This window comes from Aspergillus chevalieri, chromosome 1, assembly GCF_016861735.1.
Source record: "Aspergillus chevalieri M1 DNA, chromosome 1, nearly complete sequence".
Taxonomy (NCBI): Eukaryota; Fungi; Ascomycota; class Eurotiomycetes; order Eurotiales; family Aspergillaceae; genus Aspergillus; species Aspergillus chevalieri.
In genome coordinates this window covers 2,047,336-2,065,191 of record NC_057362.1, presented here as the reverse complement: position 1 = coordinate 2,065,191, position 17,856 = coordinate 2,047,336, and the positions used below count along the sequence as shown (strand labels likewise).

Below are 17,856 nucleotides of genomic sequence, written 5' to 3'. Positions count from 1 at the left end.
GGAAATGTAAACCTCAACAAAAACGAAAAGACCAAGTCCCAAGGGCAAAAATCAACCCCTCCGCTGTCCCCTAGCCCTCTGCACCGTCGCCTTACCACGCGCCAATCCGACACCTCTGCCGCGCTGGCCTCTCGAGCGGAACATAGGTGCGTTTCTGCATCATTCGTTAGCATCAATCATACCGTCATGTTTTGTACAGTGCAATCTGTTAACAGGGGGGGGGGAGAAGCGTACCTCAACATATCCGGCACAATGAAGAACCGCACATGACTCCCCCGGATGTAAACCTGGTCGAGATGCGAGACGCGACCATCGCGGGCGGTCACGGTGATGTCTTTGAGTTGGACGTTCATGTTGTCCTCGGCTATTTCATTGTCAGTGTTTCAGTTTGATCGGAAGGGTTGTATTCGAAAGGGTCGAGTTTTTGGATAGGATGGTTCGGACAGGTGGTGGTGATGGGTGGTGGACGTACCCTCCAAGAGCTTTCCTCGGTAGACGACGCCGGATGTAATCTCGAGGGTGACGACGTGACCCTTATCAAGTAATCTCAGCGTTAGCTACTTTCCCAAGACAACTGCAGAACCGGATAGCAAACAGGTGCGTACCTGCGCTTCATTCAGAAGCTTGATCGGAATCCCGATCGTACTGGTTAACTTGCCCATATCGATGACAATCCCTCAGTGAAACCTTCTCAAGAAAGACAAGATTCTGGACACGCGAGCACGCGCGATTAATGAATTGCGAATGGTCGACTCGTGAGTGGAAGAAGCACGACTCCCGTAGCTTAGCTCAAGATCCAAGGCGGAGAGTTTTGCGGCTCTGCGGTCTTGGCGGTTTTTCTACATTCGCATCTCTAAACACCAACCATTACTCTTTACCATTCTGCAATGTACATAATGCGCAATTGAACATACTGCTACCAAAAAAAAAAAAAAAACAGAAAAAGAGATGACAAACACAAACCTCCGCGGCTTCACCCAAGCCGTCCGCACCCTCCTCACAACACCCTCCCAATTCCTCCCTCACCTCACAATCCCAACCTTCACGCATCTCCCCGAGAACATCGGTCCACACCTCCAACAAACACCACCAACAACCGAAAACCCCACGACAAAGTCACCAGTAATCCGCGCCCTAGTGCTCGACAAAGACAACACTCTCTGCCCCCCGAAAACAACAACCTTCCCTCCCCAAATCCTCTCCAAACTCGAACTCCTGCGCAAATCCCCAACATCCCCATTCAATCAACAAACCTCTCCGTCATCGATATTAATAGTCTCAAACCGCGCAGGCAGCCATCCGCGCTACGACGCCGAAATACACTCCCTCGAATCCAGCCTCGCACACCTCCAAATCCCCGTCTTTAGACTTCCCGCGGGGATCGAGAAGAAGCCGTTCTGCGGTGACGCTGTTGTGGAATGGTTCCGGGAGCGGGGGATTGTTGAGCGGGCGGATGAGATTGCGGTTGTGGGGGATCGGTTGGGGACGGATGTGGTTATGGCAAGTATGATGGGGGCGTGGAGTGTTTGGTGTCGGGATGGGGTGTATGAGGGGGTTGAGGCTGGGAAAGGGAGGCCGGGGATGAATATGTTGGAGAGGATGGAGTTGTTGCTGGAGAGGTATTTGAGGGAGTCGAGGGGGTTGTGTGCGCCACCGCCGAAGGGGTGGAATGGCAGTTCGTAGACCGCGATGTACAAATACATACCATGTAACAATTGATAGATAGATACCCTGAACACTGAAGTTATCCCGAAAATCATGATTCGGTGACTATCTCTACTAGCTTCACACCAAGACCGCATGCCCAGGACAGAGGATGTCACAACCCTGTCATGAAAAAGCATGGATCCAGGACTAGAACCATGACCTAGAACAAACAAAGCAAAATGACCATCACGACAAGTGATATGCAAACAATACCTAACCCGCCGACACAGAGTATATAAAAAGCAGCAACAAAAAGGGGGGAATCCGAAGGGAAATCGCCATCTTCAAGTCCGACTTTCTGGCATAACCACGTTAAAATAGTGTTGGATAAAAAGGGACCCTGTCCAGCATATACAACAAATGGCCAGGGGGAGAAGAGATGAAAGAGACACGAGAAAAAGGAGTCCAACCGCAATCGGACGAAGAAGAGAAGAAAACCAGAAAAAGAAAAAAGAAACAAAAAAAGGGTCAGGACCAGCCGCAAGCAGAAGGGTATTAGTGAAAACAAAACATCAATCAAAATATGTCAAAATAGAACGGGAAATCACATCCGCCTAATCATCGCCATCAATTGGCCAATTGGCCAAGTTGCAAGAGAGGCACACAAATCTCACCGACCTTGTGTTGAACAGCACGATATCCAATACAGGAACCAGTAAGCTTTGAGGGGGTATCGTTTTGAAAATCAGGTATAAATCGAATCAACGCCATATCCTGCACAAGTGGAGGGGAACCCTAATTGGCGGATTCACGAAAATTCGTGCCCGTGAAAGGAGCGAGAAACAACATCCAAGTGATGTCCAAGAACTTCACGATCCAGGTGCCAACGTGTGAGGATCCACGTTATCCAACGAACCCATGCTCTGATAGTCGCCGTGAACACTTGGCGAGTTGTGGCCGGACAGAGTGTGAATGGGGATTTCAAAGTTGTTGCTCTCGAGACCCATGCTAGTGGGAACAGAGTAGTTCACATTTTGTTTGGGATACATCTCACCCAGTCCCATTCCCTCGTCCGCGAGCGAGGAGTGATTCTCATGTCCAAAACCGTACATCTCCGTCGACGCGTGCGGCATGTTCGACAGCGGCGGCGAGTGGTTGGCGATCATGGGGTCGGCAGCACTGACGGTCGAGTATGGTGAGGCAGACTGCGACGCCATGTGCGACGATTCTACTGCCGGCGAAACAAATGGCATGTGGAATGGCGCCCCCATAGTCGTAGCGATCGGAGTGGACTCGCCTGCCGCTGTGGTGAACATGGATGGGCTCGCAAATTCGGACGGAGAGGCTGCGGTGGTCGCAGACATTGGAGGGCCTCGAGGATCCATTCCGTAGGGAGTCGAAGTGTCAATCCGCAGGTTGAGAGACAATGGGTGAGCCGATTGAGGAACCGGGGCGTAAATCCCCGAGTCTGCATGGCTTGTGTACGGTGATGTCTGCGGCATGTTAAAAGACAGCGGCGCTTGCAATGCCGAGAAATCCACCGCAACTGGGACGGAGCGACTCCGTTGGCGCTTGTGTCCTCGACCGGGGTGTAGGCTCAAATGCGGGTGGTGGTGCTGAGGCGCATCCTGGTACATTCCCATGAACGGAGCTGTGAAGTGGTGGTTGGGCTGCGAAGCCGGGCGTTGGATAAAGGGCGGCGACATCGGAGGGGCTGGCATGGCAAAGTTGGTGTACGCCATACGGTTTTGGAAAGACTCCAAAGAGACCAATTTGGCGAGCTGAACGCTAAGAACCTTGGGATGACCTCCAAGATGATGAACCAGAATCTGACTGGCCTGCTGCTCTTCGGTGAAATCACCACACTGATAGAAACCTCCAGAGTTGGAGGAGTCCATGTAGAAAAGCGGCGGACGATTCAACTCCACGACCAAGCCACCAGGCCTGGGAGGAGCACCGTTGGGTTGAGGACCTTGGTCACCCGACTCCAGAGTGATGTTCTTGATGTGGGAGAAGGGGTACTCGATCTTGTAGCCGGCGGAGTCATTGTTGATGTAGTAGGTCATGCAGGCCTTCTCTGGCGAGTAGAAGACCACCAAGTCCATAGCATTTTGCCCGATGCGGCGCCAGCTGCCAATGCTCAACGAGCGGCATGTGAAGTGATGAATGACTAAAGATAATGATCAGTAAAAGGTATGCAAGCCACATGCAGGTGTCAAATTAAAACACTAGAACGTACCAACTTTGCCTGAAGGGGCGGATTCATTGGGGTAGCCGTTGGCTCCATAGCCCCCCGTGCGGCCAAACGCATCCCTTGCGCCAGGCTTGTTCGGGTCGACCTGCATGGCGAGGTACTGACGCATGGACTCGGGAATAGAGTCACAGCCTTCACCCGTTTCAATGCTTTTCTTAGCAAGCATTTTTATTTTGGCGCGGCTATGTCTGTTAGTCAATTTGATCAAATCCATTATCAACGTCAAAAAAAAAAAAAAAACTCACCGGTTTTGGAACCAAATTTGCACGGAACGCTCAGTCATGTTGATTTGTTGGGCAATTCGTTCCCTTGTGGCAGCGGTAGGAGTAGGGTTCTTGTTGAATTCCACCTCGAGAGTAGACAATTGATCCTGGGTAGCCCGTTGACGCTTGTTGTTCTTCTGCTGCTGGGTCAAAGTGCTCTTGCGATGAGGGCGGCGCGCGGCCGAAGACGAAGTGGACGGAGTGTTGGTGACACTCGAGATCGATGGAGATGGCGTCGAGGCGACAGACGAAGCAGTCGCGGAGGAAATGGTCGTGGCCGACGGGCCAGGAACGTCTGTCGAAGACATGGTTTGCATTGCTGAAATTGAATGGATCGAAAAGGAAAGGAGAAAAAAAAAGAGTAAAGAATGTCGAAGAGTTGTTGTAAAGGAAACAAGAGAGGTGACGATCCGGCCGACAAGTGAGTCTCTCGAAGCAGCGTCAAGCGCGAGAGACGAGGAGATGACGGGAGGAAGGTGGAGTAAATAAACGAATGGCAGCGAGCTTGGAGAGAAAAGGTCCAAGACTCCAGGAGAGAAATAAAAAAAGGTTGGTGTATAAAAGATCTGATATACAGATCAGAGGAACCGGTGAGCGCGTCGCAGCGGCGTCAATCCAATATCCCACAGAAAAACAGCTGACCTATGCAGCTGTATATAAGAAGCGAAAAGAAGAATATAGCCTGCAATCTTCGCTCGTCTGCGTCAAGAGTCCAGTCGCATATACAGTAATCGGAGAGAGAATGGGATTGTCGTCGTGAAATGACGGGGTCTCGGGTAAGTCGACTGGCAAGCGTTCGTCAGGGAGCGAAGTAGAAAGATGTAGCGAGCGGTACGGTCGTCGTTGAAAGAGTGAAACGAAGCGACCTAAAAAGAATAAAAACGAAGGAAAGAAAAGAAGAAAAAAGCGAATGAAACGAACGGATGGTCGATGATAAAAAAAAAGAAGAAAAAGAGAGATGGAGAAGAAAAAGAGAGAAGAGAGAAAAGAGGGAAGAGAAAAGAAGAGAGACTGAGGGAACGAGGTGGAGGTCTCGGGTCAGGGGATTGACCGATGTGATTGGCCGATGGGAGGGTGGACCGGTAACACAGTCAGGTACAGGAACAGTACAGTACAATGAGCCTGAATAGTAGTAGAGTATACCCTGTATAGAAACAAACAAAAGAGATCATACAGAAGAAGAAAGACGTATTTAAGACAGCCAACCCAATGGCTGGTGCTAAAGCTGCTGGTTTTCTGCTGGTACCTCTTGCTTTGGCGCTGCGGCTGGATGTTTGTTACAGAGTCGGCTGTTTTGGCCCCTGCAGCATGCACTCAGAGTGCAGAGAGTCTAGCAATAGAGACCCCTGTATACTTAGAGCGGAAGACAGAAGACAGAGTACAGAGTATTCGTACAGATATTCAGGGCAATGGTCAATTGAAGAATGATACATTACCAAGTCCTATGGTACAGCAGCACGTTCGCCATTGATAAATCCTCGTGCCCGATTCTAGCCAGTAGTCGCCGGACTCCAGTACCGCCAGCCAGCGCATCCGCAAGATCCGGTTCTCCACGCTTAGTGCGTGCCTGTGGGTGCCTGTGCTGTGCTTGATATCCCCGTAGCGTATCCGTATCCGGAGGATTAATGATATCAATATCATGATTCTCCAGTTCTATTCATACTATTTGGTATATCGTTGCTCTACAAGTACAATATCAAATATCCCCTCTACGGAGAAGAGGTGCACACAGATACCGAATACAGTTAGTCTCCCCCCCCTTACTTGACCCATGGTCACTGACCTTCGATCCAGGTACCCGAACCCACATGAACATGAATTTTTATTGGCCCAACCAACATGACAGCGAGGAGGTCAGCCTGTTTTGTAACCCCACACACAAAAAGAGGGAAAAGGAGTACTATCTGGACTCCGTAAATAGAAACAACTGCTGGTGCTTGTCCCATGGTTTCCCACAGACCAGAACACTGGGTGGTGCGACCACTGCAGGAACGCTATATATATACAAGTAGTACTCTGCACCCTACCATTCACTTGTGCAACAATGTCAACCCTGAACTGGGATATATACGGAGTACTCTGTACTGGCAAAACTGATGCTTACAAACATCCCCCGTGCACTGAACCCCCCAATGCGGCAGTCCATAACCCAATTCAACCCCCTAAAACCCTCGCCAAGACCAACTAATAACCTTAGCCACAGTAGTCTGATCCTACCCTCCTCTTACGGGAAGCTATGACTAATTCGGTTAGTTTTTTCGGTTCGTAACGCTTTCACCAGGGACGGCTATTGTGGGTTGTGGGATGGATACTGTACGGAGTACATACACAAATGCAGATAAATGATGTCTATACAGATACTAATACTACTCTATCGATATAAGTTACAACCACTGTACAGTCCATAGACAGTCAACGGGGATTATCAATACAAAAAAAAAACACAAGAGGTATCCCAACGCCAGCCAAAACCACACAAGGAAAAGAAGCAAGAGAAAAAAAAAAAAATAAGAACCCCACAGAGAAAAACCAGGCACAGAAATGTCAGGTTCACTTCAAATGCCCCTTCCGAATCGCACCGTACCCCTTACTGAACAGCTCATGAATATCTTTGGACCGCTGCGCATCCTCACCGGAATGCCCCGTCCCAGGAACTTCAATAACAACATTAGGTCCAGATTCCATATTAGTAGTAGCAACCGCAACCTGACCAGAGCCCGTCTTGGTCATAACCCGAGGCCGCGCCAGGAGTTCCTGCACCTGTCTCTCGCGTGCCTCCTCTTCTTCCGCCTTCTCTGTTTCGCGCACCAACTCGAAACTGGCCTTCTTCGTGCCCCGGTCCCAGCCCTGCTGTAGCTCCATCGCGGCCGCTTCTTCAAACCGCTTCCGGATCTCCAAGTCCTGCTCGTATTCCTGGAAGATGTCCACGTCTGTTGGGAAGAGGTTTGCTCGGGCTGCGCTGACGGCGGTTTCGAAGACGATCACGGCCATTACGGTCACGAGGAGGACGGCCCAGAAGGAAAGGCTGTGGCCGGTTTGCTTGAGGAAGTTGCCATTGACGTGGTATACGCCTTTACCGGATTCCATGGTGTAGCGAACTGAGAGGATCATGTTCCAGAGGAACCAGCCGCCAATTGAGATTACCATCACGATCACGGAGAGGTAGGTCTTGTTGTGTACCTCTAGCGCTTGCAGTTTGGTGTTGATTACCACCACACACGCCGAGAATGACAATAGTCCCAGTGAATAGATGTCATTTCCCGCACGGTTGTTGAAGAGCACATTGCCAAACAGTCCGTACATGGTAAAGTAGATGATCATCGCTTCGCACGCTGCCATGAACGTCCATCCCAGGAACAGCTTGATGTTAAAACCAGCATGCCGTTGGCCCTTATTGTACAATTCCGGCACAGCCAAGAGCGTCGACGCAGCAAGATCCTTGGTAAAGATGCCCAGGAAAATAACCGCAAGCGACGTGAACAGCGTGTTGAACATACTCAAACTCCAGGATTCGTACAAACTTGTTCCCGTATATCCGTTCCATCGCTGGTAGAGTGCCTGCGTCAGGTAAAACAGCATTTCCTTCCAGAACGTTCCCAGCGTATACTTGCACGCCCGGATGTAGTTCCACCGTCCGTGGCAAAGGAGCAATTTCAGCAGGAATCGGAACTGCGCGATCGAATAATCTGAAATCCGAGCCGCTTGTAGACCCTCTTTGCCCGTAATACCAATGCCCACATGTGCTTCTTGAATCATGGCAATATCGTTGGCACCATCTCCGATCGCCAGCGTCACGGAATCCTTGACCTGAAGACGGATCGACTTCACAAGGAACGCCTTCTGCTTAGGACTGGCACGGCAGCAAATAACTGAGTCGACAAGAATAGCAAGATTGAGGAACCGCAACCGCAAGGTCGCGTCCGTCTCGATCATTGACAACGTCTGTCCATCCACAACCAAGACCGAATGAGCCACGACACCCTTGGTAATATCCGCCGTGAGCTTGACAATAGACTGTTCGACGTCGTTGTTTTCCTGATCAAGAATGACAACTGTGGAGTAGTCCCTGACCAGACGACACGAATGACCAACATTAATGGCCGTCTCGCGCTTGTCGCCAGTCAACATCCAGAGCTTGATGTTAGCCCGTCGCAATTTGTCAATCGCCTCCGGCACGCCCTTTTGCAGCTTATCCTCGATTGCCGTCGCGCCGGTGAGTTCCAACTGCTGTTCGATCTCCTCGCCCACTTTCTCAATCTTCTCCTGTCGGTCAACAAGACTGGTGCAAGCCTCGTGATACGCCTTCTTCCAGTTCTCATACGTCGCTTCATCCAGATAACGATGACCATACAGAAGCGTCCGCAGGCCCTCTGTTGCAAAATCATTCAGATGCTGGAAGCACCGCTCAAACACTGCCGTCTCGTTGACCACCAGCGCCTCTTCAACCAGGTCTTCATACTCCGCCTCATGCATGGAGCTGGAGTCTGAGACCGCCATGGATGCACGTCCAAGTTGGGTCGAAGGCCGCGGGCTGTAATACGCGCTGTCGTTTTCCCGAGTCAGAAGACCGTGGTCCGTTTCACGATCGCGCAGCCAGACGTCAATACTGTCTCGCAGGGTGTTGACCTGCTGGCCAGAAACACTTGAACGACGGTGCATGCTAGGTCTGCTGAAACCGCTTTCCTTTCGGTTGTTGTATTCGCTGTTGCGCCGAATGATCGAGTTCGCCTCTGCAGCCTTGCGCCTGCTCGCGCGTCTCTCAATCTCGACAGCCTTCTCTTGCGCCAGATTAGACTTCTTCAACAGATTCATCAAAATGCTATCCGCACCCTTGCAGAACACACAGATGCGCTGGTCTGGCATCCGCACCAGAACCGACATCCGCTTCCGCGCACTCGAGAACTCAATAACCTCCAGAATCTCAAACACCTCGTCAACGGCCGGCTCGTATGCTCCATTGGGGAAACTTCGAATGGTCAAGGTGTTCGATTGGCGATCCTGGACCAAAAATCCGAGTTCCCGAGCGGCCGATACCAGTGCCAATTCATCGGGCGATGACGCCTGATACGTGGTATTCCCGTCTTCGTCCTCTTCAGGAATGCAGGTGTGGCACAAAGCAATCGAGAGAAGGAACAGCTTGGCCTTGCGCGCAAAGACGGTGTAAGGTTTACGCTGGATGTACTCAATCATGTCCGTTGTCCGGCAAGTTGAAGCCATCTTTCCATCTCTGAGGGATCGACCTCTCATGGACATAGTACCAGCCATGTCCACGCCGGTAGACACGTTCGAGCATCTGACACCACTTGGTCGGGCCTCTGACACGTTGGACTTGCGGCTCACGGCTTTCTTTCCTTTGACGCTTCGCTTCTTGTGGATTAGCTTGCCACGGTCGCCCTCTTTGGCCTCTTCTTCGCGAATGTCGAGATCGTGGAACCATGCCGTACCCGCGACACTTATTTTGCGGAACTTCATTGTGTTGTTCGTCAGAGTACCCGTCTTGTCCGAAAAGATATAGCTCACTTGTCCCAGCTCCTCGTTGATGGTTGACGTTCGTGCTTCAAGCGGGGTGTCCGTCTCCTCGTCATACATGTCGATATCGTTCAGAAGGAACATCTGGGCAACCTTGACAATCTCCATACTCACGTAAAGAGAAATCGGGATCATCGTATTGAACATAATCAAAAATGACGTAAAAATGGGACCCAAATCAACACTTGCCTGCGTCAAGTACCATGCGGAGTTCTCCACGTCCTCGGCCCAGTACTTGTATGCGATGGTACAGGCGACCGCCAACGCGACGACGAGAACCACAATTAGCATGACGACCCGGTTGACCCTGGCCTGCAGGGAGGGCGACTTGATTCGCGGGTTCTTGTTAGCGTTCATTCGAATCTTGCACTCCTCGCCGGTGTAGATGACCATCCCGAGGACCTGCTCAGTGTTGCGCAGAATGCTCCCACGGTAGACAATCTCGTTGTTAGTCAAGGGCAGCTTTTCCTGGCCATTGATAACCACATTTCCATCGAACTTGTACAGGTCCAGGTTGGGGTCTTCCACTGCAAAGTGAATTGAGTTGCTGCAGATGTCTTCGACTGTGGCGCAAACCTTAGCGACTGGCTGGCACGGCTGTTTATTCTTGAGATTCGTTTCACCATCCAAAGCCATGGTCTCGATGTACGCAATTCCATTGGGCCCCTCGGCATGAAGCAAGACAAAGTCCGCAGGCACCGGCTGGTCACGCTCGAGTTTGATAACATCACCGACCTTAATGTCTTCCCATTTGATAGAAACCCAGTCTTGCCAATCACTTGTTACGGAGACCTCACCGCTTGAGGCTGCCGGGGAAGCGCCTTTTCCGGGACGTAAAACGCTCACATAACGGTTGTTTTCTTCTTTGTCCAAGCGATAGCGACGCCAATCATCAAGACCTTCTTTACCCATTGAGATACCGACGAATACCAACAAGGGAACCAGGGTAGTGTAAGTACCGGTGGTACTCAGACCGGGAATCATCTGCAGAATCGCGACAACCAGGAAATAGAAGTTTGCAAGTTTCGTGAATTGCGCCCACAGCTGACGAGGAAAGAAACTCCAGAAACTGTATCGACTCGACCGAATCCAGTTGCCAATATACGGTTTCCCCGTGCGCTCGTCATTGGGGGTTTGGGCGCAGTTCGGATCCAGGTCGATGTGACGGCCATCCTTGCTTGGGGGAATGTCTTTGATACGTAGGATAGTCTTGCGGACAGCCTCCAAAGCGTTGTTGACACGATTGATCATCAAAGTGGTCATCGCTTTTCTCTTGAGCCACCTCTCTTGCGAAATCGACGTGGAAAGCCTCCCTCTCTTCTGCTCGGACGCTTCAGAAAAGTAAGTCGACACATCTTCTCTCGAAGTTGACGAATCCGCAGCAGCCTCTTCAACTGTCAATGCATGCTTCTCATCTTCCGAGCAGTTTCCGTCCTCTCCTGGAAGGCGCGTGTCCTTGGTTGACTCAGATACCTGCTGAGTCGCCTCTTGCGGGCCACTGGCTTCACCTAGTTCAATCGCACTGGGGGACAGCTCGTCAGGCTGGGTTTGCATGTTCTTGGTAAATATGGTACGACGCAGCGAATAGCCCCGATTGCGGGATCTGGAACGACCCGGCTCCGAACCCTGGGGTGACGGAGGGGACAGCGCCGCATTGGGAGACAAAGGGGAGGGACTCCGATCTGGAGAGCGACCAGCAGAATGGGATCGCGGGGGTGCCAAATTGGTGGTGTTCAAAGTAAGTCCCCTGGACGCCGCCCGTCGCCCTTCCCAACTTCCATCTCGCGATTCTTCCACACCAGGTCGATCGAGATCGGTCGAGAAGCGAACATGTTGCTGTTGAGACGACCTGCGACCGGAATCCGAAAGTGCTCTAGCAGGGAGAGGTCTTGAACCGATGCTTTCCTGCGACGGAGTCCTTAAAATCGACGGTGGTGTTTGCAAAGACTGCGGTCTTGAAGACGCCGTCTCTCTCCCTGTAGGCTGGGGCGCTCCCGGTGAGGTAGAATTCTCGGATAGACTATCATCTTTTGACATGGCGAAGTAATGTTCTCCTCCACCAACAGTTTCCTTTGGTGTTTATTTCGGGATGCTCAACGTCCCGTTTATCCTCCTTTTATCCACCAGTTGACAAGTTATTATTATCGCAATGAAAATATATCTCTATCGATAGAACGCCAGAGTTCGTAACGCGTATAGAAAAATCGTCAGAATTTCGAAAAATCGTAACTAGGACCGAGGAGGCATTATTCTGCGCAGTCGAAGTGACAAAACCGGAAGAAATCTGTAGTGTCGCGAAGTCCGCATTAGCTGCTGCTGCCGCTGCTTGTAATCGCTTGTTATTTCAACACACCAGATTACCAAGAGACACAAGCGACTAGCGATGCAATATTCCTGCGAGACGGAAGTGAAACGTGAGATTAATGGGCCACCGCAAGTTTTCCTGTCCGGAGTGTCTGAGATAACCCAGGAGGCAGAGAACCAGCAAACAAGAAAAAGAGAATCAACCACCAAACTTTTCTGCAACCACACTTGCAACCCTGTACGATGGCGAGGAAGCAACGTAAAGTAGGAACAAATCAACGCCTGCGCGATGCAAAGAAGACGAATCGATGATTCCGCAGGCGGACAGGTCGACCTGGGGGAAGGCGGAGCGTGCGTTTATTGGTCAGGAGACGGATGCGGCGAGAAAGTGTGAGCAACCTACAGGCAAAAAAAGAGCGAGTGAGAATGCAGCAATTGGAGACGGACCCAAAATAGAGCCTAGACATTTTGACTCAAATGCAACTCAAGCGCCCCTCAAAGCGAGGTACGTACCCATTGTACGTAGCCCCCAACATCGCTTAACCTTGGTTAAGGGCACTGCCTCTCTTGTCTTTGCCACAAAAGGGACTGAGCTGCCAATTAAGAGCACATGCAATGCCACTGGTTCTTGGTACTCTTGAGGGGGTACCAATCAACATGAAACTGTTTCCTCTGTTCTGCTGTCGTCAAAGGTCATGTGACTTTGACATTCTTCTGGAATTGATCCATCAGATCCTTGGTAGGTTCAACGTCTATCCATTGTTTGCACGCAAACGGACGGTCTGATGCAGTAATTAAATTACTATCAAGTGGCATACAAAGGTGTTTCCATCGCATAACAATGGGCATATCGCAACAATAACAGTGATCGACGTGGTTATATATACAATCCACCTCTTGAAAATCACCAAAATGCGTAAGTAGCTCCAATCTTGAAGCATTGGAAATTATTCTCTGCTTCACTACTCCGTACTTCGCGCAGAATGAGAACTGCTCTAAAGACAATACTGCTCTTGAGGGATTTAAACAGTGGAGTCGGTCAAGCAGAAATGCGAGGAAATCCCGCAACCCACGCGGAGGGGTCTTGAGCACGATGATGACATCCTCAGCGACCTTTTCTTACAGCATCAATATTTTGCCCTTGTGCGATAGTCTATTTCTTTCAAAGCAGTATGACATATATTGATGTTTAATTAGTGCTTGAGACTATCCACGGAAGCTCGAGCAAAATATCTTGCTAGGCATCAGAACTGCCATCAAGAAATGCCAGTTTTCGTTTCCCCTAGTGCTGCAAAAAAAAAAAAAAGAAAACCGCTTTTGAAGGCCCGGTCAATAGCAGAATGCTGGATCTAAGGCGCAGGTCTAAATTTCCTATGCTGTCATTAATGTCGCGCAGTGATTCCATACTTGTACATCTTAGTCCCATAGGCCAACCATTCAGAACAGATTTCGAAGGCAGGGATCTTTAATTACTTTCATAATGATTGTAGATGACGTTGAGTATATGTGGTTTAGAAAGAAATCGGGCGAAGAGCAATCTGTCATCGAGGAAACACTTGACCAATGCGGATGGTGCTGTGCGGAGTACCAATAGCACCGCGGCGAGCAAAGATGTAACTTGCAGGGATGAATCACGGTAATTCCGGACCCTCCGGTTACATTTGGCCATAAGGAAGAGTACAAAGGTAGAGCACAGGATCTGGTCTTTGCTGGGGACTTGAATCAGGTGAGTATGTAGACTGGGTTAGAGCAGGAGTCAGTTGCACTCCTTGCAACCTTGGTACCACCTGAAATCCTATGCCACACAAAGGGATTATTGAGGCTCTCATAATGTACCAAGTGCGGAGTACTTGGTACTTGTACGCTGCTGAGGCGCGGCGTCAGTTGACTAGATGGGTATTCTGTATGGTCAGAGATGACAGCGGGAATTCCGAAAGTACTCCATAGCACCTTTTAGATACCCAATATGGAGTAGCGTGTCAGAAAGACAAGGTGATCATTGCCATGCTCATGGACCTTCGAGAAGCACGCTGTCAGAAAATATACTCTATATGCGATGGCTAATCTGATTGATATGATCTTGGCCGCCGACATCGGCGGGTCCACCCGGGCCAAACGCACGGGAAATAAGGGCCAGCGTATTTGTTATCTGATTTTGGCCTCCGTGCATGATTTACGACTTTTCTACAACAGTTGCAGGACACTAGCGGTAAGAGCCTATTAGACGACACAACTTTCCTATAGTTCACATTCTTATGTATCCTTCTGCACCAGGAAAGAAAGACAGTGGCAGGATTCTGTTTCCCGAGTTGGCCATGTCACACTTTCGATGCCAGACCGAGTTATCTGATCCGGCAACCGACTTCCCGAGGGTCACGTGAATGGACACTGGATACTCCGGGTATTTCCTTTTCTGTTACGGCTGACGGCTATTGAATAAAGTAGAGAGGACCTTATGGATATTTTTATTTCCTTACCCCTGTAGACGTCAAAAACCGGCAATTGAGTATTTATTACTTTTTGGGATATTGAGCAGATGATGCCATGGTGAACAAACAGTAGAGGTAACCGAGGATAAGGAATAAATGACTGCCATCCGGATCAGATTAGATACAGAGATCCTTGCAGGTATTGTACTGTCACGTATTACCGCTTGCCACCATTTTACCACTCCATACCAGCTGCACACTTCCCCAACAAGACAAATAGGAATTCTTTTCAATTGCGATTATTGTTCCTTTTTATTGCTAGACCAATTGCTATCCGACAGTTGTACTCAGAGGGTTCCAATTCGTTGTAATCAACTAGACCCAGCGCAAACAAGTGACTTACCGAGAACGGTAGAAACTAGACGCTGCATTGCAGATCTCGGCCTGAGATTCAACAATTTTCTCTCTGCGGGGTTAAGATCCTTAATTTCTTGTCTTGTGAATTTCTTGCTCAGAATAATGCAGTTTCCTTGCTATTCGCTATGTAGAAAATAGACTCTCTGGACTCTGATACTCTTCCTGGAATGTAACGTACGGTATGAAACATGTGGCGACATCGGATCTGGTGTGGTAATTTTGATCGTTTCTTTTTCTGCTCTGCGTCTTATCTGATGGTTTTTCAGACAACAACTGGACGACTAAATACGAAGAGTATTCATTCTTCCACAAGTGCATATTCGTATTAATCTTCGTTGCACCTTATTGCAGACGGTATTCTGTATTACATCGCAACCGCATCATTACCTAGTGCAGCGGAACCGCTCTCCCGGGTGCCGGCTTTGTCGTTTTTTTCCTCGCCTCGGACCACTTCCTTTCCTCCTCATCCCACAATCCGTTTCCATTTTAACGTCTCCCTCTTCATCTCCTTCTCCTGAATGCTTGGCTTTGGTTCTCGCATTTAATCGACGACCGTTACCGAGTCGTCGCTCATTGTTGCTTTTGTTCTCTTTGTATCACTGCATCCATCATTACGCCTAGGTGCCTACTTGCTCTTCGCTCGTTACGACCCCGGGTCTTTCTCACAGCCTCATATTTAACATTCTCTCCAGTCACAATGGGTAATTGATCCTCAACAGTTTTTGAACAAGAGAAAAGAGAGGCTAACCATGATCAGTGCACGCCGTTCTTCCTCCCTCCCCGCCGTCCGCGAGGACCATGTCCACCACGCCGTCGTTCAACAACCACCCTAATGGAGACCATCACAGCATCCCTGTGTCCGCAACCTCTCATCCGGACAACCCCATCCCAGAAGAACCTCGTGACCGGTCGTTAGCTATCCCGACGAGCTTCAATGCCTTGCCCACCCCGTCCCAGCAAGAAACAGACATGACAGATGCGGCACCGTTGACCCCACCATCGGAACCGCAAGATGAAGTCCAAGATGACAACGCAGAGTCATTCAATGGCGGTCGACGAGCATCGACCGTCCTCCTTTCGCAGAACTCGGATGATATGAGACGGGTATTAGAGAACGTGGGCCATGCAGGCACTCAGAAGTTACAACCACTCTGCTGCGGGGGTGGCTGCTGCCGCAGCCAGCCGTTGCAGAGAGATCCTATTCCTGGCCCTACCTTCACCACGAATAACGTCATCCCCCCAGATAACGAGGCATTCCGGAGCCTGCAGTTGAACATCGACTATTTGACGTTGGACAGTATGCTCACCGACCTTGCTGATCTTCCGGAGAAGACGGTGTCTTTTTCGAGTGTGCCAGCATCTGCTGTCGACATGAAGCTAGGACCATCCGACCACCCGCCTCCTTTTGTGCAACCGCATCCTCCGTACGAAGTGTTCCGTGCACCCTTGCACCATGCCAGGGAGCTCACCAAGACCGGCGCGGAAAAGCGGACGTACCATTTTGACATCGATGTCACCGATTACCCTGCAGAAAGCGGCACTGTCGATTTCGTCGTCGGTGGTGCTATTGGAGTCTGCCCCAAGAACAAGGATGAAGAAGTGGACGACATTTTTAACTGCCTCGGAATTCCAAAGTCCATCCGGGACAAGAAGGTCACCCTGCACACGGCCAAGGGTCGCTGGCCTACTATCTGGGGAGATGACCAGCCGCGTGAGTTGGTCACCAGCCGGAGAGAGATCTTGAACTGGTGCTCCGACATTCAGAGCTATCCTCCCACCAAAGCTCTGTTCCGATTGTTGGGCGAGTATGCCACCAACGAACATGAGAAGAAGATCCTCCTTTTCCTTGCCTCTTCGCAGGGCCAGGGTGCTTTCTGTGACCTCCGTACCACATCGCATGTTTCCGTCTCCCAGCTACTGCACGCGTTCCCGTCATCTCAACCTCCTCTCGACCACCTCCTTTCCTCCCTGAACACGCTGATGCCGCGTTTCTACTCGCTTTCTCAAGATCCCCTAGCCTCCTACAGCATAAAGGACGGGGTTTCCCGTCGCCTGGTCGAGGTCGCCGTGTCTGTGGCCGAATCCAAGGATTACAAGCGTGGCTACCGAACCGGTGTCGGCTCGGGTTATCTGGAAGAGCTTGCTCGCAAGGTGGTCGATGCCGAAAAACAGGGTATCGACCCTGCAACACTTAACCTGCACATTCCCATGTTCCGTGGGTTGATGGCCAACCCATTGGCCACGCGATTTGCCTCGGATGGACCCATGCTTCTGATTGGAGCAGGCGTGGGAATTGCACCTTTCCGTGGTTTCGTCCAGCGTCGCCTGCAATCCGCCAACTGCGCCAACAAGGTCTGGGTGTTGCAAGGTGTCCGGGACTCTCTCCTCGACGAGCTGTACAGCGGCGAGTGGGGTGTGGAAGAATCAAAGGTGCGAACGGTGGTGCAGAGCCGTCGCGGCGAGAGCAAGTACGTCCAGGAAGAGGTGCGACACCAGGCTGATCTTGTCTGGTTCGTGATCAACGCACTGGATGGACGGGTGTTTGTCTGCGGTAGCGGAAAGGGTATGGGTGAAGGAGTTGAGGCTGCCTTGATTGATGTCGCGATGGCCAAGGGCAACTTGAACAGTGAAGAAGCCCAGCTGTTCTGGGATAACAAGAAGGAAGCCGGACAGTACATTGCTGTAAGTTCCCCACCCGCTTGCTTTATGTCTGGGTGATACTAACAACCACTTCAGGAAACTTGGTGATTTATCATACTATATTTCTTCTGTCGGTACCTTGATGGTTTACAATCTCGCAGCGCGAGATCGAAATTCGGTTGTATTTGAATCTGTCTGGATTGATATATATTGCATTGTATATGGGAAATCGATACATGGGAATTGTTTACCTGTTGCAAAATTTGGTCTATTTAGCGAGTTATCCATCTTTTTTGGTTAGTTGAATTTTTGTGCATATAGTATAGTATAGATCAGGCTGGTAGCAATGCCATGATTATAATCATCTTGCCTG

The 17,856-nt window shown here is 50.3% G+C and overlaps 5 protein-coding genes across 5 annotated transcripts; 2 read left to right on the top strand and 3 right to left on the bottom strand.

The window, feature by feature from the left end:
- Window positions 1-51: 51 nt before the first annotated feature.
- Window positions 52-662, bottom strand: SMD3 (putative small nuclear ribonucleoprotein SmD3; the record flags this gene model as incomplete). Its single annotated transcript, XM_043282697.1, has 4 exons — window positions 52-154; window positions 235-364; window positions 473-533; window positions 606-662. The coding sequence occupies 4 exons, from the start codon at window positions 660-662 to the stop codon at window positions 52-54; spliced, it is 351 nt and encodes a 116-aa protein (XP_043131866.1).
- A 286-nt stretch (window positions 663-948) lies between these two features.
- ACHE_10745A (phosphatidylglycerophosphatase) lies at window positions 949-1,683 on the top strand (the record flags this gene model as incomplete). The annotated part of the gene is made up of 1 exon (XM_043282686.1): window positions 949-1,683. The coding sequence occupies one exon, from the start codon at window positions 949-951 to the stop codon at window positions 1,681-1,683; it is 735 nt and encodes a 244-aa protein (XP_043131865.1).
- Window positions 1,684-2,516: 833 nt separating this feature from the next.
- Window positions 2,517-4,481, bottom strand: ACHE_10744S (uncharacterized protein; the record flags this gene model as incomplete). The annotated part of the gene is made up of 3 exons (XM_043282675.1): window positions 2,517-3,817; window positions 3,887-4,083; window positions 4,147-4,481. The coding sequence occupies 3 exons, from the start codon at window positions 4,479-4,481 to the stop codon at window positions 2,517-2,519; spliced, it is 1,833 nt and encodes a 610-aa protein (XP_043131864.1).
- A 2,233-nt stretch (window positions 4,482-6,714) lies between these two features.
- On the bottom strand, window positions 6,715-10,329 carry ACHE_10743S (aminophospholipid-translocating P4-type ATPase DNF3; the record flags this gene model as incomplete). The annotated part of the gene is made up of 1 exon (XM_043282664.1): window positions 6,715-10,329. The coding sequence occupies one exon, from the start codon at window positions 10,327-10,329 to the stop codon at window positions 6,715-6,717; it is 3,615 nt and encodes a 1,204-aa protein (XP_043131863.1).
- A 5,211-nt stretch (window positions 10,330-15,540) lies between these two features.
- ACHE_10742A (FAD binding domain protein) lies at window positions 15,541-17,591 on the top strand (the record flags this gene model as incomplete). The annotated part of the gene is made up of 3 exons (XM_043282653.1): window positions 15,541-15,544; window positions 15,601-17,525; window positions 17,580-17,591. The coding sequence occupies 3 exons, from the start codon at window positions 15,541-15,543 to the stop codon at window positions 17,589-17,591; spliced, it is 1,941 nt and encodes a 646-aa protein (XP_043131862.1).
- Window positions 17,592-17,856: the final 265 nt, after the last annotated feature.